The sequence below is a fragment of the Haliotis asinina genome, chromosome 2 (genome assembly GCF_037392515.1).
Source record: "Haliotis asinina isolate JCU_RB_2024 chromosome 2, JCU_Hal_asi_v2, whole genome shotgun sequence".
NCBI classification, from domain to species: Eukaryota; Metazoa; Mollusca; class Gastropoda; order Lepetellida; family Haliotidae; genus Haliotis; species Haliotis asinina.
In genome coordinates, this window is record NC_090281.1 from 88,402,842 (window position 1) to 88,425,596 (window position 22,755).

General features: G+C 37.0%; 1 protein-coding gene across 1 annotated transcript in view; it reads left to right on the top strand.

Moving 5' to 3' along the window:
- LOC137274535 (cilia- and flagella-associated protein 337-like) overlaps positions 1 to 22,755 on the top strand; it is a 65,340-nt gene that overhangs the window by 15,723 nt on the left and 26,862 nt on the right. Inside the window, exon 2 of the mRNA XM_067807776.1 lies at positions 22,118 to 22,258. Coding sequence (XP_067663877.1) covers positions 22,118 to 22,258 — 141 coding nt within the window. The remainder of the gene's footprint in view (positions 1 to 22,117; positions 22,259 to 22,755) is intronic.

Here is a 22,755-nt window from a genome sequence, read left to right on the forward strand (position 1 = left end):
CAAATGCACAGAAAGATGCTCATTATATATGTCACTGAATTGGCTGGTCCAAAAATAATTATTTACATTTTGCAGTGTTTGCCCTAATGCAGAAACCTGCATATTTGATGCAAAAATGATCTCATATGCAAAGTGAATTTAAAGCTTGCATCATTTGTTACGAGAGTGTGTTTTCTGTAATTTATACTGTCATTGATTAAGTGGGTCTAAATGCTTATGGTTTTAAGTGTGAATTATGGGTCACTTTTCATAACGTATATGTCAATGGCAATAGTATTTATAGTGGCAGACCTTCTTGATAGTGCTCCAGTTACCAGCCCTTGACAATCTATGGTTTACTTCCTGTTTAAGAATGTATTAAGTTAATAGCGATGCAGTCAAACTGTGCTCAAATGTGCCTGACCGTGTCAATGTACATTGTTATTGTGTTGAGGGACACGCACGGACCTACACTTGGAATTACTGGAGTTCTGCTCTTCCCATCATGGTCTGTTCAGTGTTTGTCAGCATCATCTATACTAGGCACATAAAGAAACTGTACATACAAAAATTTTAAATCTAAATTTGTCAAACCTGTGTAGATAGATGAGGATTTAAAGTGACATATATCCAACATGCATGCACATGCCTCATTTCGTGATGTCAGTGGTTTCTCCTTGAGACATGCAATACGTTGTTGCACATGCTTTCCGGGAAAGAGAAACCGAGCAAACGAATGCCACACTATACTGTCACTTTGGAAAGCTCAACCCCTACCCTTGCAATCGTTCAAAAACTGAAATGGCTATTGAAATGGCTTGTGCTATTGCATGCCAAGGCTAATGTCTGCACAACGTCATGAGGCCATTGGGATGGTCAGTAGGGGAATGTCTCAATGACAAGTGGCTGCACATTTCCATTGCCACAGGGACACCATTTCTGCGTGGGTGAGATGCCTACCTTAACACAGATTGACTGACCACATTCTGGACATCAACATATAACAACGCCAAGACAGGACAGATGGGTAAGGGTGGCGTGTCTTTGCCACAGGTTTCAGACTGCAGTGATGAGTGCCCGGACAATCCCAGGACTTTGCCGTGTTCACCCCAATACAGTTCGACAATGTTTACATAATCACGGGATCAGACCACAACATCCCACCTTACGACCTATCATGACACAACATCATCGACAAGTTTGCCAAATGTGGTGCCGAAATCATGTCCGCAGACCCTTGTTTTGGTGGAGAAATGTTGTTTTCACAGATGAGTCCAGGTTTAACATTTCCCACAGTGATAGATGAAACATGCCTATAGATGCTTGGGAGAACGTTATGCACAGGCCTATGTCTTGGAAAGGAATTGCTTTGGTGGTGGTTCCATGATGATTTGATGTGGGATAACAACTCCTTTGGTGATTGTTCAGGGCAACATAACTGGTGTGGGCTACAGGGATCAGATTCTTCGACCTGTTGCAATTCCTCTTCTGCAACGTCATGGCCCTGGGTTAATATTCCAACAGGATAGTGCCTGCCCTCATCTGTATTGTGATTCATAGCTACTTGGTTATCGTTAGTTCAATATATTATTGAATGTTTGAGGCTTATCTGTGTTATATTTTGATGGTTCAGCGGGTATTTCTTATACCTTTTGCCACAGCAATTTATTAACCGTAACACATTGTTGATGCAATGCTACTGGGCCCTAAGTTCAGATGATCACAGCTTGTAATTTGCTGTTGGTCCAGAAATAGTTATTTACATTTTAATGTTACTGGAATATTGGTGAGTGCAGTGTTAAAGAAGAAAATTAGATATCTAACTCTGATTAAATGTGTCAGGTAAATTTGAATGTTTTGTTTAAAGCTTTTAGGATGATTTTTGGTCCTGTTCCTTTCTTTTGGGGGCTTTATAACATGCATCCCTGAAACAATACCCCTTCACAAATACAGTGTCAGAGGGTCCATAAAACTCAGGTTGGTCTGCTCTAACAAAAAGTCATACATAGTCTGGTCTGCTTTTATTTCCATCTGCCAGTAAAACAGTAATGAACTCTCAAGAAAATTGAAGCACAAAGTGAAGTTAGCAACTCCCCTGTGACTATAAATCAATATATGTTGTCAACAAAGGGTATGTGAATATCAAGTTTATACCATCTCTGTATGGAGATAAGAAGCTTATGGTAGCATCTAAGTGACTGAGATATGACAAGCACCTCAGTTAGCAGGTGGTGTTCTGGAGTATATATATTGTTATACAGCACTGGCTGAGAAGGTCATGTTCAGCACATTGAGTGGCACTATGCTTGAAGTGACTGTACATAGCAATGAAGAGTATGTCATCTTCGAATTCTTAGGATATTATTTCAATGTAAGTTGTTGTTTTTGCTTCAAATGATGAGTTTTCTTGCAATGATGTTTTTGTGTCATGATCATTGAACATGAAACATGTATTGATCTTTATTATAACTAGAGAAATTCTTTCAAATATAAGCTTTTACGTTTATGAGTTTCTAATATCTTACTAGAATGGCATGAGAAATTAAACCTTTGGTGAGAATATATCAAGATGCAGTTTGTTTCACACACATTGAGCCATGTTGTACACTTCTCTTAATTAAAAAGCAGAGATTTATGGGACATACATTTTTGTGTTCTATGCACAAAAATTTACAGTGGACGCACCAGTATTTATTATCATGTCCCCAAGGACCCAGAAAAAGTCCAAATATGTTTTGTTAAAAAACTGATGAAGTAACAATGGTTACAGAGATGGTAAGTTGTCACGGAGTGTGTTACTGGCTGGGCTCAGTTTAATTGCTGGAACAATGTGATGATCATGATACAAATACAATAACAGTACCTGAATTACAACACTAGTACAACATCGTATTAATAATAACACTTAAGTGTCTTGCCCCCCAATGTTGTCCAGGGCCTAGATTTTCAAAGCTCTCTTAGCACTAAGATAATCATAAGTTAATATTCATGTATTGACTATCTTAACACTAATGCTTCAAAAATCCAAATACAGGACCCCTGAATATTTCGGGTATGAGTCCCAGGGACATTCAGATATTGAACTCAGAGTAAATACCTGAAGAAGTTTGATAAACCTTCACAGAATTCACAATCTAACTGGAGTAGTCCATTACTGTGAGATAGTGTACACATGCAGTTATTGTTGGAAGTTAGCATGCACAAGATTTACTTCTTAGTACATATGTCATATATGTGGTATTTTTTCTCCTTGATAGGATTCTTGTCATTAGAAATAACTTTACAAGATGGGATGGTGACAGACTTTGTGATGGTTTGGATGAGGAAAATCACTTGATCATCTGGTCTGCACTAAGTCATCCATAGACCACATTCATATGGATGAAGTATTGCTTTGACAGAACTCATATCTGTCAGCACTCTAAGAAATGTCAAGACAAGCCTATTGTCTTTGTAATGGCAATATTTGGTTTAAATCATTTTAACATAATTTTATCATTCTTTATTTTCAGTGACTGTTAAATGGTAGCAATATGAATTTTACATCTTTTATAGATTTACATAGTGTATATTGGACATATATGGGTGCAGGGTTTGTGTGACTCTACTTTCTAATGGTCTTGTAGGAGCTTTCCTGACATTTTAACCAGTTGTGATGTAATATAACTGAAATACCATTTTAAGTGGTTACCAATCCATATCACTTCATGCAGACTGTTCCTCAACATTGTCCCAGGTTTGATGATATTATTTTGTTATTTCTCTGTCTGAAGTCACCATGAGTTATGTTCCCTTTGTTGTCATTCTTTTCTGTATGTTTACTAATATTAAAACAGCCATGAATAAAATCCCCCAGAAATACTAGGTTTCAGTATTTGATTTAGTTTCAAGTGAACATAAAAGTTTATGGCTTAACGTTACCCAGTCAACCAAGTCAAGACAAGCTATCAAACTCTCGAGAGGTGTATGGTTACCAAATCAGCATATCAAGGCAGCCATGTATTTGACATGAGATTTACACATTTTCAGAGAGCTATATCGGATGTCCTTCCCCCCTACCTTGTAAAATGTTATACTTATAAAATCAATAATACTTCACATTCTTGACTCATGGTGTGTCTGATCTGGGAAACACTTTTGTGATCCTTTTGTCAATCCAGCCTGTGGTTGGGTCTCTTAATCCATGTCCTAGATTAATCATTAAATTTGGATTATTGTATTTACAGGGATAGGTATGATGATCTTTTTCATGAACATTCTACAGTCACTAGATTTTGATAATTGCTGTGAGATAAGGGTTGGTAGGGTAGCCTTGTGGTTTGCTTATCACGATGAAGACCAAGGTTTGATTCCATCTTTGGATACTATTGTGAAGCCCATATCAGGTGTCAACCACCTTGATATTGCTGGAATATTGATACTCATATCATTCATTGTAGGATTTAGCCTAGTGGTTAAAGCGTCCACTTGTCATGTGAAAGTCTAGAGTTTGATTCACTTCATGGGTGAAATGTGTGAAGCTTATTTACCCCGCAAAGTGATACAAATAGAAGATTGCCAAGTACTGCATAAACCCCAATATATTCAATTCATTAGTCACATGGACAGTATTATATCACATACTGAGCACAAGTTATGTGATTCTGATAGTCTGGGGCTTGGCTTTAGCCACTTGACTGAGCTCAAATTGCAGTAAAAAGTAGTCAATTTATAGTATAACAATCTCATTATACGTCTGTGAATGACAAAAAAGGTAACATTTAGATTATAGACTTTAAAATTATAGGTGAAATTGCCAGTAAAATGTTGTTTCTTGTTGAGTCTTCCATTATTTATAAGAGCTGTAAACATACCAGGAAATAATTCGAGATGCTGGTTATTACGCACAATATGCAGATGGATAATCAAAGCTCAGTAATCGATCAATAATCAGTTGTAATCATAAACTCCAGCACAAAACTCCCATGGACAATGTGTTTGTCCAATGTGCAAATGAAACATCCACTGAATGGTGATAAAAGATACTTCCTGTTGAGGTAGCACATGGGAATATATAGCCTACGTTGCAGTTTTATGAGTTGAGAAACTGTGTTAGTTGCTTATGTGTTGATTTAACAAACATAACAATGAGACACTTACTCTCTAAAGTTTAATTTGATGTTTTATTTTCATACATATTGATTAGTCTCCCGAGCCTAAGCGAGATTGACTGATTGACCAATTATTCAATCAGTTGCTCCAGCACTAATAACCTGAGTGCCAGTTATCAAAAGAAAGTGAATTGATTGCAAATGAAAAACAAGAACACTTTATATTTTTATGGATCATAGAAAAACGGTCATCACACCAGGTGTTGACTGTGAAAGAAACACAATCACCTTTTGTTATTTCAGTACAGAATGAAGATAAAAGTTATATGAGAATAACTGAGGACAAACAAACCGGTGCAGTGAAAATATGACAAAGTAGTGTGAGGAAATGTGCTTGGCAACATAATTTACGCCTTTGCTGTACTCATAATAAGTGACATAAAATTAATGTCCAATTAGAGAAATTTCAACCATGCAGTGACCTTTTCATTCATAAATGACCCTTAGAGGAGAAGCTTCCAACAAGTCTGTATATTTTTCACTAAAGGTGAATAGATCCGAGACAATGGTACTTGTTAGTGATAACAAATTCGTTTTGATAAATTTGTATGTTTCATGCATGTGTGAATCTGCTTGCCCTTTTTACACTCTGTAATGAGCATATTTATTTGAGGATTGTTTGATTACAGGTGTAGCAGCTTTATGTGTGCATTTTTGATAAAGTTGACAACACAGCTACCGTTGTGATTTGATTTATTGATGATTGAGCAGATAGTTGCATGATTTCCTTTTACAGTATAAAATTACACCAAATGAAGGTGGTAAATACGGAGTCACTGCATTGTTTATGATACTGGCCTAGCAAAACCGTCAAGCATCTGACTATGCAGTACTGTCAAGTAAGGTACAACAACCTGAATTACAGTTGTCCGGATATTGAATATATGAAATATACACTCATCTTTCTGTATGTAATACATCATGAATAGATAATCATGAATAGGAATGTGAAATATTATTACCCTTAAATGAAATTTGTCAAATTCTGATTAATAGCCAAAGCATACGAAACCTTGTAGGCAGATTTTCCAGGGTGTACACCTCATCAAATCTGTCTCATTACACTCTACAAGGGTTTTATGAATGACCTTGACCTTAGATGAAATGTGGCTGCCAAATGGCTGATCACTTCAAAGTTTTAGAGACGGCATACACAACTATGAATGTGAACAGAGTAGTAAACTTGTTGCCATAATTTCTTATTTGCTTGTGTCAGATAAATATATCAGAAAAATTAAATGTTTCTGTATTTCACTTGTCATTTAACAAAACCTTAAACTGGGTCATTCTTATCATAAAGTAAGCCATCCTGAGTTCTCTTCCTTTATGACCGTTCTTGAAATATCATGGCAAAACATATGCATCTCATTCTGCCAAAGATTTAATGGTTGTTTAAGAATAAGTTGATTTAAAAGGTCTTAAGGGTGATAAATTTATTAAACATTGATTTGATAGGGTGTATGGGACTGTAAGACCCTTGAATAGTCCGTATTTCCTGCACCTCAGGAAATATAAAATTCCTAAGGGTCTTACAGCCTTGGACACCTTTTAAAAAAAGTAACAATAACATTTCAGAAGTATGGCCTCTAGTTGTAGGTCACACTACAGTTTTCCACGACAGTGGCACTGAAAGTACCTACAAATGTGGAAATGGTTTGGCCTCAAGAAACAAAGTCTTCTGGTGTTCTTTATTACCGACAGGAGACAATTGCTTCTTGTGCCTGTTCTGTCAACATATGAAGCTTGTTTTAAAATACCACTTAAATAACTATGAGATAACTCGTAGTGGCAAATTCATCAGACATTGATACTAGGAGTATACTGGCCGTCACAGTCAACATGTTAAGCCTAACTGCAGCCTGTAAACCTACAGGGTGTATTGATATTTGAAAGGCAAGTCAAGATTATTGTAAATCCTTGGTAGTCATTTTGGTGTCAGAATGATTATTGCAGTGATTAATGTAAAGAGAGTGATACATTTTCATACTCTTCGATTTGGATACATAGGTCTTGATGACACCAAAATAAAATAAGAAATATACCATTTTCATACCAGATACTCTACTAGTAATGTCAACAGCAGGTTTTCTGCACTGGGACCATTACAATTGTCCAACATCTCAAAATGCTTCACTAAATTAATACAATTTTTGAGTGTCATAATGGGTTGACATCCTGACTCTGTCTCAACTACCTTCTCCATGGTATGTGGAATAGTTTTATTCCATGTCAATGCTCAGATACATTACACATTGCAAGGCAATATACATCACATCTCTGAAGTATATAGATGTGCATGTACATGCATATATATACCCAGAATATCTTGACAGTATCTGTAGAGTATATATACTGAACATCATTGAAAACGCACCACCCCTAAAATTGTGGATTTCTAAGAGCAGAAGTGAGCAATCTATGTAAATTTTACATATTTGTGTAGACCAATGTTTGATAAAGAAAAGAAGCAAAAAACAATCAAGCAAAACAGTGAAGATTTAATGCAGCTGACAATGAAATAAAGATGGGGTCAAAATGGAAAGTCAGTAGCGTGTATGACCCCCGTTAGCAGCAACACAAGCTGTGCAACGTCTCCTCATTGAACGGATAAGTCTCTGAATAAAGTCCTGAGGCACTGCATTCCACTCTTGCTGCAAGGCATTGTCGAGTTCCCCAAGGTTGTTGATCTGCGGACGACGTGCGAGGCGTTGGCCGATGTAATCCCACAAGTGTTCGATGGGTGACAAATCTGGTGACAATGCAGGCCAATGAAGTAGAGGAATGTTGTTGTTAGCCAGATACTGTATCGAAACACGTGCAGTGTGGGCTCGTGCATTGTCATGTTGAAATGTGTGCAGATCTTGATGCTGGTGAAAGAAGGGAACGACGTTGTTCTGAAGAATGTTGTCACGGTAGTAAACGGCATTCACTCTGCCACGACAAACAATCAGAGCGGTTCTGTGGTGATAACTTATCCCCCCCCACACCATAATGCTGCCTCCACCCCACCAATCGGTTTGCACAACACAATCCTGATGATAACGTTCACCCCGTCGACGCCATACCCGTAGACGCCCATCAGCATTTCGCAAGTGAAAACGCGACTCGTCGGAGAACACCACACCATGCCAACGTCGTAACAACCACACACGATGCTGTTCAGCCCATTGTCGGCGTTCACGGCGATGCCTGTCAGTCAGGATGGGTCCAACGTAAGGGCGTCGACAACGTAACCCTGCCACACGGAGACGGCGTCGGACGGTGGAAGCGCTGATCAAACCACGTCGACCCTGGACAGCATTGGCGGTTCTGGCAGCGGGCAAGGTTCGATCCTGAATATGGCGCCGTACAATGTCTCGATCTTGACGAGGGGTGGTAACACGTGCCTGACCTGGGCGTTGCTGGTTCCTGTTTGTTGGTATCTGTTAGCAAGCCTCAGAATGGTCGAATGATGACACCCAAATCGTCGTGCAATGTTTCTGCTTGAAGCGCCGACCTGCAACATACCCAAGGCCTGTTCTCGTTCCTCTGGTGACAATCTTGGCATGGCGAAAAAACTTTACTTACGAAAGTACTGCGAAAATGAGAACGGTTTTGTGCCGAAGGTCATTTATACCCCTGAACAGCATGCTTTCTGCATGCAATTTGTGCCCTTCGTGTGTGATGTGCATGAATTTTGTTGTTTTCATGTGATGTGTTCGATGATGTGTTCGAACGATCCGTTTTTTACTGTAGAGCGTTATTTACGATCTGGTGTGTTATTATCAAAATTCCCACCATTAATTTTCCATTTCCAAAAGATTCTATTGCCTTATTTCAAAATTTACAGGTGGTGCGTTTTCAATGATGTTCAGTATATATGATTAAAAAATAAGTTTACTTAAAACGAATACATTGGGAAGAGATTGGAAACATCAATTGATATTATATTTTATGAGTGCCTTCCCCAAGGTATATGCCAGTTGTCCAGTGGAATTACTTTACAGAGGTTTATTTTTGAATACAGTACAGGATCCAGGGTGAGGTAGCCGAATGGTTAATGCGTTGGCTTGTCACACCGAAGGTCCCGATTTGATTCCCCACATGGGTACAATGTGAAAAGAGCATTTCTGGTGTCACCTGCCATGATATTGCTAGAATATTGTTAAATGTAAAACCATACTCATTCACTCACAGTCCTAATGTTTCTATATTGAATTATTGTAAAAGTACATACCATCCCTGCCCCATGCTGTATATTAATCAACTGTCTTGCGTCAGACACTGCACTCCTTCAACTAAGTTGTCAATTTCAAATAAAGGTATCCATGGAAAATCAATGCACATAGTTTGGTGGGTTCAATGTGTTCTTAAATTGTAAATAACGAATAGGTATTCTGGTTCAGCGGACTCCATTCTTATCCGTAACAAAATCCATTACTCTATAACAAGCTAATTATGAGGTTAATTAGGAAGGCGGCAATTGCCATCCTGATGAATCAAGAGACCTGGCAATCAATTATTCTCAGCGTGTCGAGGAATTGACAATTTCCATGGTGTGATAGATGATCCCCTTTGTGGTAGGGGTCAAATGACTTGGCAACCTGTGATACTATATTATCGGAAATTTGAAGTCACTTGAAACCAGGATGCAATCAAGCTGGGTTTGCTCAAGTAATAATATGGAGGGAGTCTAAAGCTCTTCATCCTTTCTCAAAGATTACAGTATGTTTGATACAGATACCTTTGCTATGTACAAATTTAGATCGATTGGTAAATGGTGGGGTTTAACATCGTTGTCATGAGAATGTCCTAGGATGAAGTGTTCAGTACTGAAGCAGGTGCTTGCCATCCTACTGTACCGAATGGGCATCTCCCTGATGAACCCGTCTTGCGGGAAAGAGGTAATACATAGTGTACAGTTAAAGGTTCTTGTCAAAGGTTGCAAGTCCCAGAGGGGCCAGGTGGTCTTTATGAACGTATGGATTTATTATCCATCTTCATGTCAGATGAAGAGTGTGTACTGAAGTATGTAACTGACCATTTCTGTAGTTGGCCTTAGTTCTTGAGGATCAGTACAGGTTGAATACTTGGGAAGTTGGATTGGACTTTCTTATGTGAATATGCACAACAGACGGATGTTACTGCTCTCATGATGATGTCAAATGTCTGTATTTTTCACCATGGTTTGGATTGGTCATGATGGAGTTAGCTGTCGACATTAAAAGTTTATGGACTCCTCAACCTTGTTCTGAAAGTTGACAGTTTTTAAATACCAACCAAGTGGTACTTCCGAGTGAAATTTTCTCAATTTTCACTTTTTCATAGAAAATGTGATCCACAAAGAAGAAGCAGGATACATTTTGATAATATTGGCCCACAATCTGGTCACTTGTGAATCCTCTTCTGCCAGTAATTATATATGTTCAGAGTTCAATAATATGTTAAACTGCAGTGACTAAATGGATGAAAACAGAAAACAGAAAAACTGTGACAGAAAAACACTTGATCAATGGAACCCCACTTTTCAGCAAGGGTAGTGGTATTGCAACTTGTTTTGTGAGTCTTGGTGTTCATAATGGACTCCAGAAGCTACACAACTGTGGGAAAGAGCACATTCTTAACTGGTGATGGGATGCCCTTAACTGATGAATCGGTGACCTCAATCAGATCTACATCTGGCAGTTCACTGTCATCCCAGCATAAATTGCAGAGTACCAAGTTGTCCTCCTCAATGCCAAGCCCTGGACCTGCTTTGCTTTCAGGCCAGAGAACAAGCAGCACGTCTGGACATTTTGGAGGAATCTGCAAGCCTTGCAAGTTCAGCGACACAACAGAGGTAGACTCTTACAGTTATGGTTTGTGAATTAATCATACAAAACAATATCTGGTTAAGGTGTTTTTATGATACCATGTGAAACAAGACATATTGCTAGCTTCGTCTTCAGCTCTTTGTTTGGGATTTGTTCTGCAAATTGTCACTTAAATTATAATTATGATTGTTTGAAAAGGTCTCATCCTTATTATTTCCATGTGATCAAATAGATCATAGCTTGAGGGTCATGAGTTACTTGATGCATGTATTGATTTTATCGTAGTTTGGTTTGAACATAGACAAAGTTTCCCCTTTGTGATGGACCTGTATTAACCCTCAGTGAAGGTTTTTCAGTCAACTGCATGCTTGCTAATAAAAGTTAAGGAAGAAGTGTTTCTGTTAGATAATGTATTCAGTATCTGGGGGAACACCAGAACTGGTCTTCACACATTGTAGCCATGTGGGGAATCAAACCTGGGTCATCAAAATGACGAGCCAGCACTTTAACCACTGTCCCATCCCTTCAGACTTTCCCTCCATGAAGGGATGACTCACCATGCTGTAGCTGTAACAATGTACAAAGTTGTATTTAACTTAACTCTCTCCCTGGGACAATATCAGGGTTATTGCCTAGTTGATGTATGAATATATAAAAATCTAACTAGCAAACAGATTGCATTGTGAATTGCCTGATCGAATTTGCCAGGATTGTGGACACATGACCAGGTGTTTGCTTTGTACTCACTAGTGGAAATACTGTTGTATTTCTATGTATCAAATGTAACCATTAATAGTGTAGCCATGTGTACATATGCTGTTGATGTGTTTGCAAGGACCATTTTATGGCCAGCTCTGACAAAAGGTTGTGATCCAAGGTCATAAGCGTTGACAGATTTCGACCTTTACATCATAAATGTCAGCATAAATCACATTAAGAAGTGCTTTCTTATGAGCAAATCTTTGTTGACAGTGTGATGAATCCACTTTCAGTATTCGTAGTGGATAAATGGTTTTGGAAGGGGGAGCAAGGTTGTTTCATGTTTATTAATGCTCCTATTGGGAACTCCTGAGTGCCTTAACAAGTAATATATATCATGTGTATATTAGAACTGCAAAGAGATCTATCTGGATGTGAAAAGCATTGGTGGTGCAGATGATGAAATCCGTTAAAAGATGGAGTTTTTGTTTGTTTCCAAGATTACTTTGGAAGGCAGAAATATGTATTACATGTATATCATATTTTAGTAGATTACAATATTATTATCCAGAAAATGGTTGGAACAATCATTGATTTTGTATGTATTTCCAGACAGACATCTGAGAAATTTTGTTTATTTTCCTTGATGTTTTAATGTAACAAATGTGATTGAAAGACACCCTTGTGTATGATCCCTGGAGAAGATGTAAAAAATATATTATGTTTGATTGTAAATGATCAGAGATGTTAACTTATAAAGCCATTTGCAAATGCTCATTTTATTCACTGAATCAGCATGCTCAAGTAGTATGCGACCACTTCAAAAGCAGTCAGAATAGCAACATTGCAGTACCCAAAGATCCATTCTAACTGAAATGACATTGTGTTAGCTCTCTGTGTGAAGATTCCTTCATTAAACATCTAGTGTCAATTGAACATTTCAATGAACTTGGCAGCAAGGAATCTGTTTTCTTTTACAAATGTGCTGAGCATTGAAAGCGCTGCAACCGATTCTTGTATCTATGAAAATGAACATAAATAAGCATTTCTCAGCTCAAACTGTTTAAAAATCACATAAACTCCAGGGGGTGCAAATGCATAAATCACTAACTGACATCAATATAAATGATTCCCCATCATTAAAACTGCTCATTTCGATCTTTAATTACCTTAAATCGATCTTTTTGACAACAGCGCACAGTTCTCAGCCACAAACGAAATTTCAACCAATCAGAGCAGCGCATCTCCATGGCGTAATAGTAGGTATAGATATGAGAGTCTATGCAGAATTCGTCTACATTTCAGGGGGTAAAGTATTTCATTTACAGGTTTGTACAAACCTAAAATAGCGACAGCTGTTGTGAGAACTGAAAGCTCTATGTTCTCACAATCTACTATCATTTAGTTTTGTCTCCTGCTTTGCCTAGTTTCCAAGTTACAGCCCTTGTTTCCATAGACGATTTTGTCAAAATCACTTGGTGTCGCTAGATTATAATCCATGTTAGGTGGTATAAACCTACGCGTTATTTGTCATCATTCACTAGATGCTCAGTTAATGAATTTATAACAGGCATAATTAGTGGTAGCGCCACCTAGATTACCCGACAAAGGTCCACATTTGGCATTTGTTGTGTCTGGATCGATCAAAGGATTAACCGATAACACACTGATTTATTAATTACTTTTATACTGATTTCAATTGGGATTTGTCAAAAGGTAGTGTTTATATATGTACATGTACAAATCTATACTGAATAAACTCTGTCATGTATGTGTCCTTGTAAAAACAACACCCTTCTTTCAAAGGATTAACTGTCAATACATTGATTGATTGCTCATTATTGGCTAACTAGATTACTTTGTTAAAAGAATGATGCACATTATGCAGTTAGTTGCCAGGTGTGCTATCTTGGGTGATCAATGAGACTATACAGCAATGTGAAAAACCTGAAACAATACATTTCGTATATTAGATTGTTGATAGACACGTCACTTAGGAAATCTGCAGATGAATTATATAGCACTCGTTTTTGTGCATATTGATGAATACATTCCTCGAACAAGGTAAGAGCCTGATATTGCTCCTATAACTTTAATTTGTTTTGATTTTAATATTTGCATTTTGTTTTTATTAAGTTGTCGTGGCTTTCAACAGAATCATTGTTTTCGTCGTGAAGTGTAATGATACAGACAACATACACTAGGGCATGCATGTGAATTATGATTCATGTAGGCAAACTATAAAATGTCTAGGTATTACATCCCTGTTATACAATCGCAGATCGCTTCCTTTTGTTAAGTTTCAAAATGCATACTTGTATGATTATAAAGTAATTAGGATCATGAGACCAAATATAAAGACATATATTGACAAGCGTCTGCATACAGGTGAGTGAACGTTTACAAACCAAGTAAATTTAGCAAGTGTAGAAATTATTCGTGTAGTATTTTCACTTCGACCCCCGACCTCGCTTACATTACGTTGTGTCATGCAAACTCCTTTTGGTCATGATTGAAATACTTATTTAACTACTAATGGAAAGCAGTTTTGATTTTCAACTTGATGAAAACAAACCATAATCTCAATAATTCAAATGGACTTTAGTCCGTGACTTCACGATTTTAAAAAATGGTGGCACCCTGTCTGAGAATGAATGCTATTTAAGTTTGTTTTCACCGACTTACAAAAGCAAAATTACTTTCTACTGGCAGTAAAATATGTATTTTATTGATGGACAGTAGGATTTTGCATGACATTGCTTGTAACATAACAATTTCACTCTTAGAAGCGAGGCAGGGGTCGATATAATATTACTTTCGATAATATTGGCACTTCGACCCCAACCTCACATCCAAGGAAGAAAGCGTTACATCCATGCAAAATCCTTTTGGTCAGCAATGTGTAGTAGACAGTCTTTATTTTATAAACTCAATGAAACTTGAACTCCATTTTCTATCCTGGAAGCATGGTAGGGGGTGAACCATCCGATTTAGTATATACCACAGGCTTCCACAACGCTCGCTTCACACACACAAACAACCAATTTAAGCACAAACTATGGGTTCCAGTGGAAATCTGTACATAGTGACACCATCACCCAACCCCAAGGAACAATTGAAGGCAACACAACAATTCGGCATGTCTTTGATGATGTCGAGAAATCAGCAAAATGACGAGCTTCCTACACATTTTCTATAGAACTAACTGAAAATAGTTCCTTCTATGACGTCACTGAGTTACGTAACCTGTCTGTGGTTTTGTTTGCGGGTGAGAGAGACGCAGATGACTTTTTAGCAACTTTTAGGCGCTTGGTATTAATTAACCACAAATTTCTTTTTAAAAAAAAATGGTGTTCCGTTTATGACTAACCAAAAGTCTTTCATATGCAGTGGTAAAAAGAGTACAAAAAAATTGAGTCTAGTTGTTCTTTGAGTGATGAGTGAGTGAGTGAGTGAGTGAGTGAGTGTACCTAAGTTTTATGCCACTTTTAGCAATGTTCCAACAGTATCATGGTGGAGCACACCAGAAAAGGTGTTCACACATTGTATCTCATGTGGGGAACTGAAAACGGGCCTTCAGCATGACCAGATAACGCTTTTTTAATCACAACGCAACCATACCATCCTACAAACTGTTCAAAGGCTGGACGTCAGTATTGTTGATATTTGAGACACCTTGTCATGTTTTATTGTCATGGCATGTTCACCCCAAATATGATTGTATGTAAACGATTTATGATATTTGTGTTAAATCTTTGTTTCCTCAGTTGAAGATTGAAATCATATTTCTGAATTAATATAGCTTTGAAGGGAACCTGCAAACAGCAAAAAAATAACATACTAACTGGTAACGTCTATGTTACTGTTTAAGTTTCCATTGAAGTGATTTAGTACAGTATGAACTTATGGGACATATTGTAATTTATACCCCAAATCTAAACATTAAATGTCAGGGATAGCCCTCTACACCCACGAGACCGGGTATGTTATAAATAATACTACATAGATCCTCACTGTAGGTTGTTGTAGCGAAGTGAAGTAGAGAGTCTAATTCACTGTTCTGTAGTGTCATTTTTCAGATCCGGGGGAGATATAACAAATGTTATGTGTAGAACACACAGGTTTCATTGCTTTGTCACTTGCTGATTTCCCAACTGCAAGTAGCTGGCATTGTAGATCCTTAATTAGATTTGAGATCTGATGTGGACATGTTTTATGTGTTTTAATTTCAATTGGTGGAAAGGACATTTGTGTCTTATAGGTTATGCTTGTCTCTCTTTGTTCACTATTCTCCATGTAGGATATTAATATTTCTGCATACAAATACAGTTTGTAATTTTTTCTGCCAAACTGCTATTGTACATGGTATAATATTTGCATTTGTGTGGTTCGTATGAATTAGATAGTTATCAAGGATACTGACATTTGGTCTGGTTCGTTTTTTAAGGAAGACACTTATCTGTTTATGAATTTGACTGGAGATGGAATGTAAAGTCAGTAAAGAAATTGCAAATCGTTTTACTCTCCCTTTATTGCAATGACTGCTCCAGCTTCTGCTTGTTTAATGAATTAGTTAACTAGAAGAAATATTTTTAGAAATCAACTAGATCTGTATTAGTAAACTGGAATAAGTATGTTTAGAAATCAACTTGATCTACCATATTTAAAGAATATGAACAGTTTTAATTATGATTAATCAAATACATTTAACTTGTAACTGGTTACTGAAAATCTTTAGATCTGGAGAAGAAAACCTTCTCATGAGAAATATAGGCATACATATATTAATGAAAACCTCTTTAAACCATTCCATGTTAATCAGTGTTTAAATTCATTTTTATATCTGTGAGTCAAACCCACCATCTTCCATAAACAACATCATGCCATGTGGCGTACTGAATGTAAGTATTTTTGGACAAGCTGACCTCCTCATTTTCTAATCATTTTGTGTTTTTTATTTTACCATCTCTTCATGTTTACTGTTCTACACATGACTGTAAGACAAGAGCTGTGGCATGTTTGATAAGTCAGAAAGGAAAATGTTTGATATCTCTCACTGCAGTGTTTGAATAATTAAAATAATCACAAGAGAGACGACTGTCTAATTAAATGATAAAATATTCATGATTTGTTGTATGTTGTCAAGTTGTAAATGACTTGGAAAGATTATGTAGATTTATCAGTTGTTTGGAAAATACTTGGATGTGAAAGTATCTCATCATGGAATCTGCAGCATCTGTACATTCTGAAAAGTTTGATCTGAGGTGTCTGCGATTAATTGGAAATACCCTCTCTGCACGGTACCGACAAGGATTGCAGGACTCCACTGTATGTTGACCTTATTACACGTATCACGCACCTTCCACAGTTCCAGGTAGAAATTGGTCACCTATTTTTTCTTTGAAAAATGTTTATCATACTGCAACAAGCTTTGTCTTTCTGTCCAGTAGGACAGAATTATATGTGTGTTGCCTACTTAGTCAGTGTTAAGCACTCCAACTCGACTAGCCTGTACTTCATCCTATCATTTGCCTTTTTGCTAGTTGCCATCGTAGTGTTCAGAACCTCATTTTTCTGTTCTGTGTCTTTATATCTTTTACAACATTTAGCTACAACAAGCTACAACATTTAGTGTGCTTATTTAAAACATTTAGTGTAGTCACTCCAAGGTTTTTCATTCATCCAACCATCCGATTGTTCAGCCAATAACTTGAAACCTAATGGTTGGATTGTTTTCAAATTTGGGAACCACCTTCTTAGTCTAAACAAAGGTGGAGTGCAAATTATTGTAGCAATATTTCATTTACGCAGTGTACTTTAAAAGCACAGTGTCATACGACCCCCTTCTCTAAGAATTGATTCTTACACCCTCTACTGACCAAACATTACTTCAAGCAAACCCCATAGACATATGTGGATTGGACGTCTCGAGTGCAAATTATTGTAGCGATATCTCATTTACGCAGTGTACTTTAAAAGCACAGTGAGTGTCATTCGACCCTTCTCTAAGAATTGATTCTTACACCCTCTACTGACCAAACATTACTTCAAGCAAACCCCATACACTTATGTGGATTGGACGTCTCTTTACAAATACCCTATGCACAACTTGTGGTTGAAATCAGCAAACACAGACAACACTGCATGGCACAGTTCTTGATGTACTGAGCAATCATGTATGGAAAGTATTATCTGAATGGAAGGTGATTGCCCCGAAGTCGCAGTTTGCGATTTCAGGAAAGTCATAATGGATAATAAGTCTTATTTGCATGAATAGGAAGCTAAATTGAGTGCACAGGCACCCAATATATAAGATATAGGCCAAATATCAATGAAGATGTGTGACATTTTGCCTTAAGTCAGCAATGAAGATGTGCTGCCAACTTTGACATTCTTCTCTTACTTACCAGAAACACTTTTCTCTTGGATATCTATTTATGTACTGACCACTTATTGGCACTATACGTTTGTTTTGAATAGGAGTGTGAGAATGAGACATGAGGGTTAAATAACCATTCCTCAATCTTTCCTGTGGACCATTATCCAATATTCTGAAGAATCATATGCATTAGGATTATTTCAGAAGAGAGCAATGTTATTGGAGACAAATCTACACATCACCATTACCTATGACTTAAAGTGTAAAAAGACATGTAGAACCTTTGGAAATTAGATTTTTTATTGGCAAATGCAGCCATGACATATGTTAAAGTCTTTTGGGGTTATTTAGAATTTTCATTGCAGTGTTTCATTGATGCTATGAACTCTATCTTATTCACTCAACATTTGTGATGGACGCTGGGATATTTCATACTGTTGCATAACTATATTACACCAACTGGTGTCCGTGAATTGTGTATATTTTTTTATTATCCCACCACATGTAATGTGTGAGGATGTAGTTGACGCCTCTTCTGTCTGTCTGTAATCATTTTGTTTCCGCAGCACAACTCAAAAACCGTTCAATATTCATAATTGGTAAATATAATAAACTGAACCAATGGTTAAGAATGAAGATTTTTATGGATATCAACTTCTTTATGAGAGAACACAACGTTTCGTGATATCACCTGATGAAGGAGTAAGCATTAACTCCGAAACGTTGTGTTCTCTCATAAAGAAGTTGATATCCATAAAAATCTTCATTCTTATGTATTTTCACTTCTAAATGACATTCAAAGACTTGAACCAATGGTTGTGCCTTTTTCTGTTTACATACTTTTGGTATTATTATTTTGTCTTTTTGTTTTTCCATGGAGCGTTTTGGTGTTAGTCTAATGGGAAGGATGGGCTTCGTTTCTGAAGCATAACTCAAAAACCATTCAATATTTTGCTGGCAGATATGTGAGGCAGACCTAAAAGTGGTGCTTCTTGCTATTTACAGATTTTTGTCATTTTTATTTTTCCCAGTTTCCAAGGAAACGATTTGGATCTGAAAAGGGAGGTATCGGCATCCTTTCCAAAGTACAACTTGAAAATCATTTGATATCTTTCAACAGGTCTTGCCATATATATGAGACAGATCTTGAAGTGGTGCCTTACGCTGTTTACAGATATATGGCATTTATGTTTTTCATGATTCAAACTAAGTCGAAGAAAACTTCAAGTAACTCTCAGATGATTTGTCGTTTCAAATATGTTGGTGCTGGGGGGATATGTCATCTCCTGGTGACCCTTGTTAAATGAATCTGAGCACAAAATAGTAGCATGACATTATAGGATATTATATATATATCAAATCATTGCCAAACCGCCAGCCTGCATGTTCAGGCCGTAACACTTTATATCCCTATCAAATGATGAACAGTATGCATTGTATGTATAAAGAATTTTGCAAGGTAGATGACACAGGCACAAGTTGTGGTTAGTGTAGTTTTAAGTATACTGATTTTAGTTTTTTATGATACAGTTTTGCATTGTATTGCTATGGCGTTAAGGTATTATACTACCGTGTTTCCATGTGATTAAGCCAAACTTATTATATGGTGATTATCTTGTGTATCCAGGCCTGTAATTAGGTTAGTGCAGGTAATCAAACCCTTCAGCTGTCCAATGTCTCAGGATTCTATAATGACTTTACCTGCAATTACTGCAGTCAACAATCAAGGATTGTCAATTACCTGTCGCACACCTGTCACACTCTAGAGGGTTAGAATGGCTTTATCTCTTTTACCTTCAGCAATAAGCACAAGTACACTGGCAACGAATGAGAAAGAGATTTCTTTACCAGATATCCTATATTTTATGTCACTGGTTGCTTGGAAAGTTGACGGAGTAATTTTTTTTCAGAGATTGAATGGAAGTCAACGAACACAATTAACAGCTTTTGTGATAATAGTTTATCAATGATATGTTCCTATTAAAATGCAGTGTTTCATATGACAAATCTTCTGTATGCAAAAGCAAAGTTTGAATCTGATGTAGTGAGGAGCCACCCTTTGAACCAATTTGTGACATATATTTTAATGCATTCTTCAGTGGAGTCAAGGGTGCTGTTATACAAAACATACTTTGTGCTAAGACTACCATAAGTCTGTGTTAAGGTCTCTTTAGTGCTAAGATGGCTTTGTACAGTTGTACCAAGTACAATAGACATATTAAGATGGTAAGATCACCTAGTATCTTTAGCTATGAACAGGCTGTAGAGACCACACTGCTTGGATCAAGTCGATAGGATGATTATTACTATCCAACAACATTCCTTGTATGGTTTGTCTTTAACGCTGTAACATGACTTTACACCACATGACCACATTTCACCCAACCATTGAGCACCAAGAACTTTCAATACTCTTACTTTATAAGTGAGCAACACATAAACAATTTGTAATCTAAGATTTTCAACGCATGTGACACAGGAAACAACTAGCAACAAAACTGTGAATGTATGAAGAAGTTTTCTTTGCCACACTCTGCAATATTCCAGCTATATGATGACGATCTGAAAATAAGCAAGTCTGAACCAGACAATCCAGTGTTCAACATGTATGAAGTCTACAGTCCACAATTACCAGTGACAGTCAAGCACCATTGTGTTGAACTGTGATAACTCGATATCACAGTTGTCTTGATATAACTTCTGTGTCTCAACAAAATCCTTCGTAAGTTATCATATTGAAGCTCTTTTAACTTGATACAGGAGTCTCTGTTATTGAGATAAGTTGATATAATTTCATTATCCCAACAAGCCGATTTACCCTTTAAAGGTCACATATACTCTAGTAGGGAACAAATACAAAATCACTTGCTGACATCGCTATAAATGAAACCCCGCCATTAAAACTACTCACTTCGACCTTTAATTAACTTAAATCGACCTTTTTGTCAATTCTCACAATTCTCAGCCGCAAACGAAATTTCAACCAATCAGAGCGGCACGTCTCTGTGGCGTAATTGTAGGTATAGAAATGAGGGTCTGTACATTTCAGGGGGTAAACTCTTTGCATTTTGTTTTTAGTAAGTTGTCGTAGCTTTCAACAGAATCATTGTTTTCGTCGTGAAGTGTACACTAGGGAGTGCGTGCGAATTATGATTGATATAGGCAAACTATAAAATGTCTAGATATTACATTCCTGTTATACATTCACAGATCGCTTCTTTTTATAAAGTTTCAAAATGCATACTAGTATGATTATAAAGTAGTTAGGATTATGAGACCAAGCATAAAGACATATATTGACAAGTGTCTACATACTGGTGAGTGAACGTTACAAACCAAGTAAATTTAGCAAGTAAAAAATTTATATTTTCACTTCGAACCCGACCTCACTTAGGTTATGTTACAGGTTGTGTCAAAGAAACTCCTTTTGGTAATGATTCAAATACATATTTATGTAGTTTTGATTTTCTAACTTGATGAAAACAAACCATAATCTCATTAATTCAATTTCTGTACATTTAACTGGAAATCGACAGCTTTTTTGCAACTATGGAGCGCTTGGTATTATATGACTAACCAGAAATCTTTCATATGCAGTGATAAAAAGAGTACTAAAAAATTGAGTTTAGTTGTTCTTTAACTAGATCCAACTTTATTATCATTCAAGATAGACCTTGTAACATGCACTGTATTGTGTGTCATTGTGATCCCTGTGAGTGAAAATGTATATACAAGTAAATGTACATGGAATCTACTGTCTGTGTTGTTTTCTTTCACAGTGATATGTGATGATGCGCCCTGGTTGGTTGACCCAGTATTCTTTCTTGGTCCCATGAATATAGAGATAAAGCTTCTCTAATGTCATTTTTTACCAAGAATTAATGACTAACTGGCTTGTAGATGGATTGTGATCCCTTTGCTATAGAACTGAGTTCATTTTTAAGGATATCTTGTGATTAGCAACAGTCAGAATTACAGGAAACTAATAACTGTGGAATAGACTATTTTCTATACAGAGGAAACTGTGATTTGAACACCTAACATAATCTATGGGCTTATGTTTTGAGGCATATTTGTCTAATATATGTTAATGTGATTGTGATTGCTTTTCATTTCAGATAGAAGAAAAGATCAACATCGACACACTTGAAGAGTTGAAGAGGGCATTTCAGCTTGCTGATGTTAACAGAACAGGATGTCTGGAACTGGACGAGTTCAAGGAACTACTGAAGAGTCAGCTGGCGCTCACAGCAAACAGGGTGAGTACATCTGGTTCATATCTCCTGTTATTCCAGGATAGATTTTTAACAGCTGCCAAAGATGCAGAATACAAACAATAGCAGAAAGGTAACCACCAAAGTGAAGAGCATACCAGGTGTTTTTGGTAGTTGTGCTTGTTTAGATCAGGCTCCATGACTTCGTTGCCTGTATGTACTGTACCCGTTGGTGTAGTTCAGTACTCATGCTTCAGTCAGGAGTTTGACTTATCCTTATCTTATTAACATTATCACAGTAGAAAACAACTATTGATGGCTTCACACTGCAATTATGTATCACTGATGTATTATCTTACTAAGGATATTGTTGCTTTTGTAAGTTACCACAATTCCCATGATACATTTTTGAAGATGCAGTTCGATTATGGGTGTTCGTATCCCTCCAAATATTAAGTTACATTTCTGTATGGGTACATACTTTTTGCATCTGTGGTGTCTCTATTTCTTACTCCTCGACATACTGTTTTTAATAAAAAGGT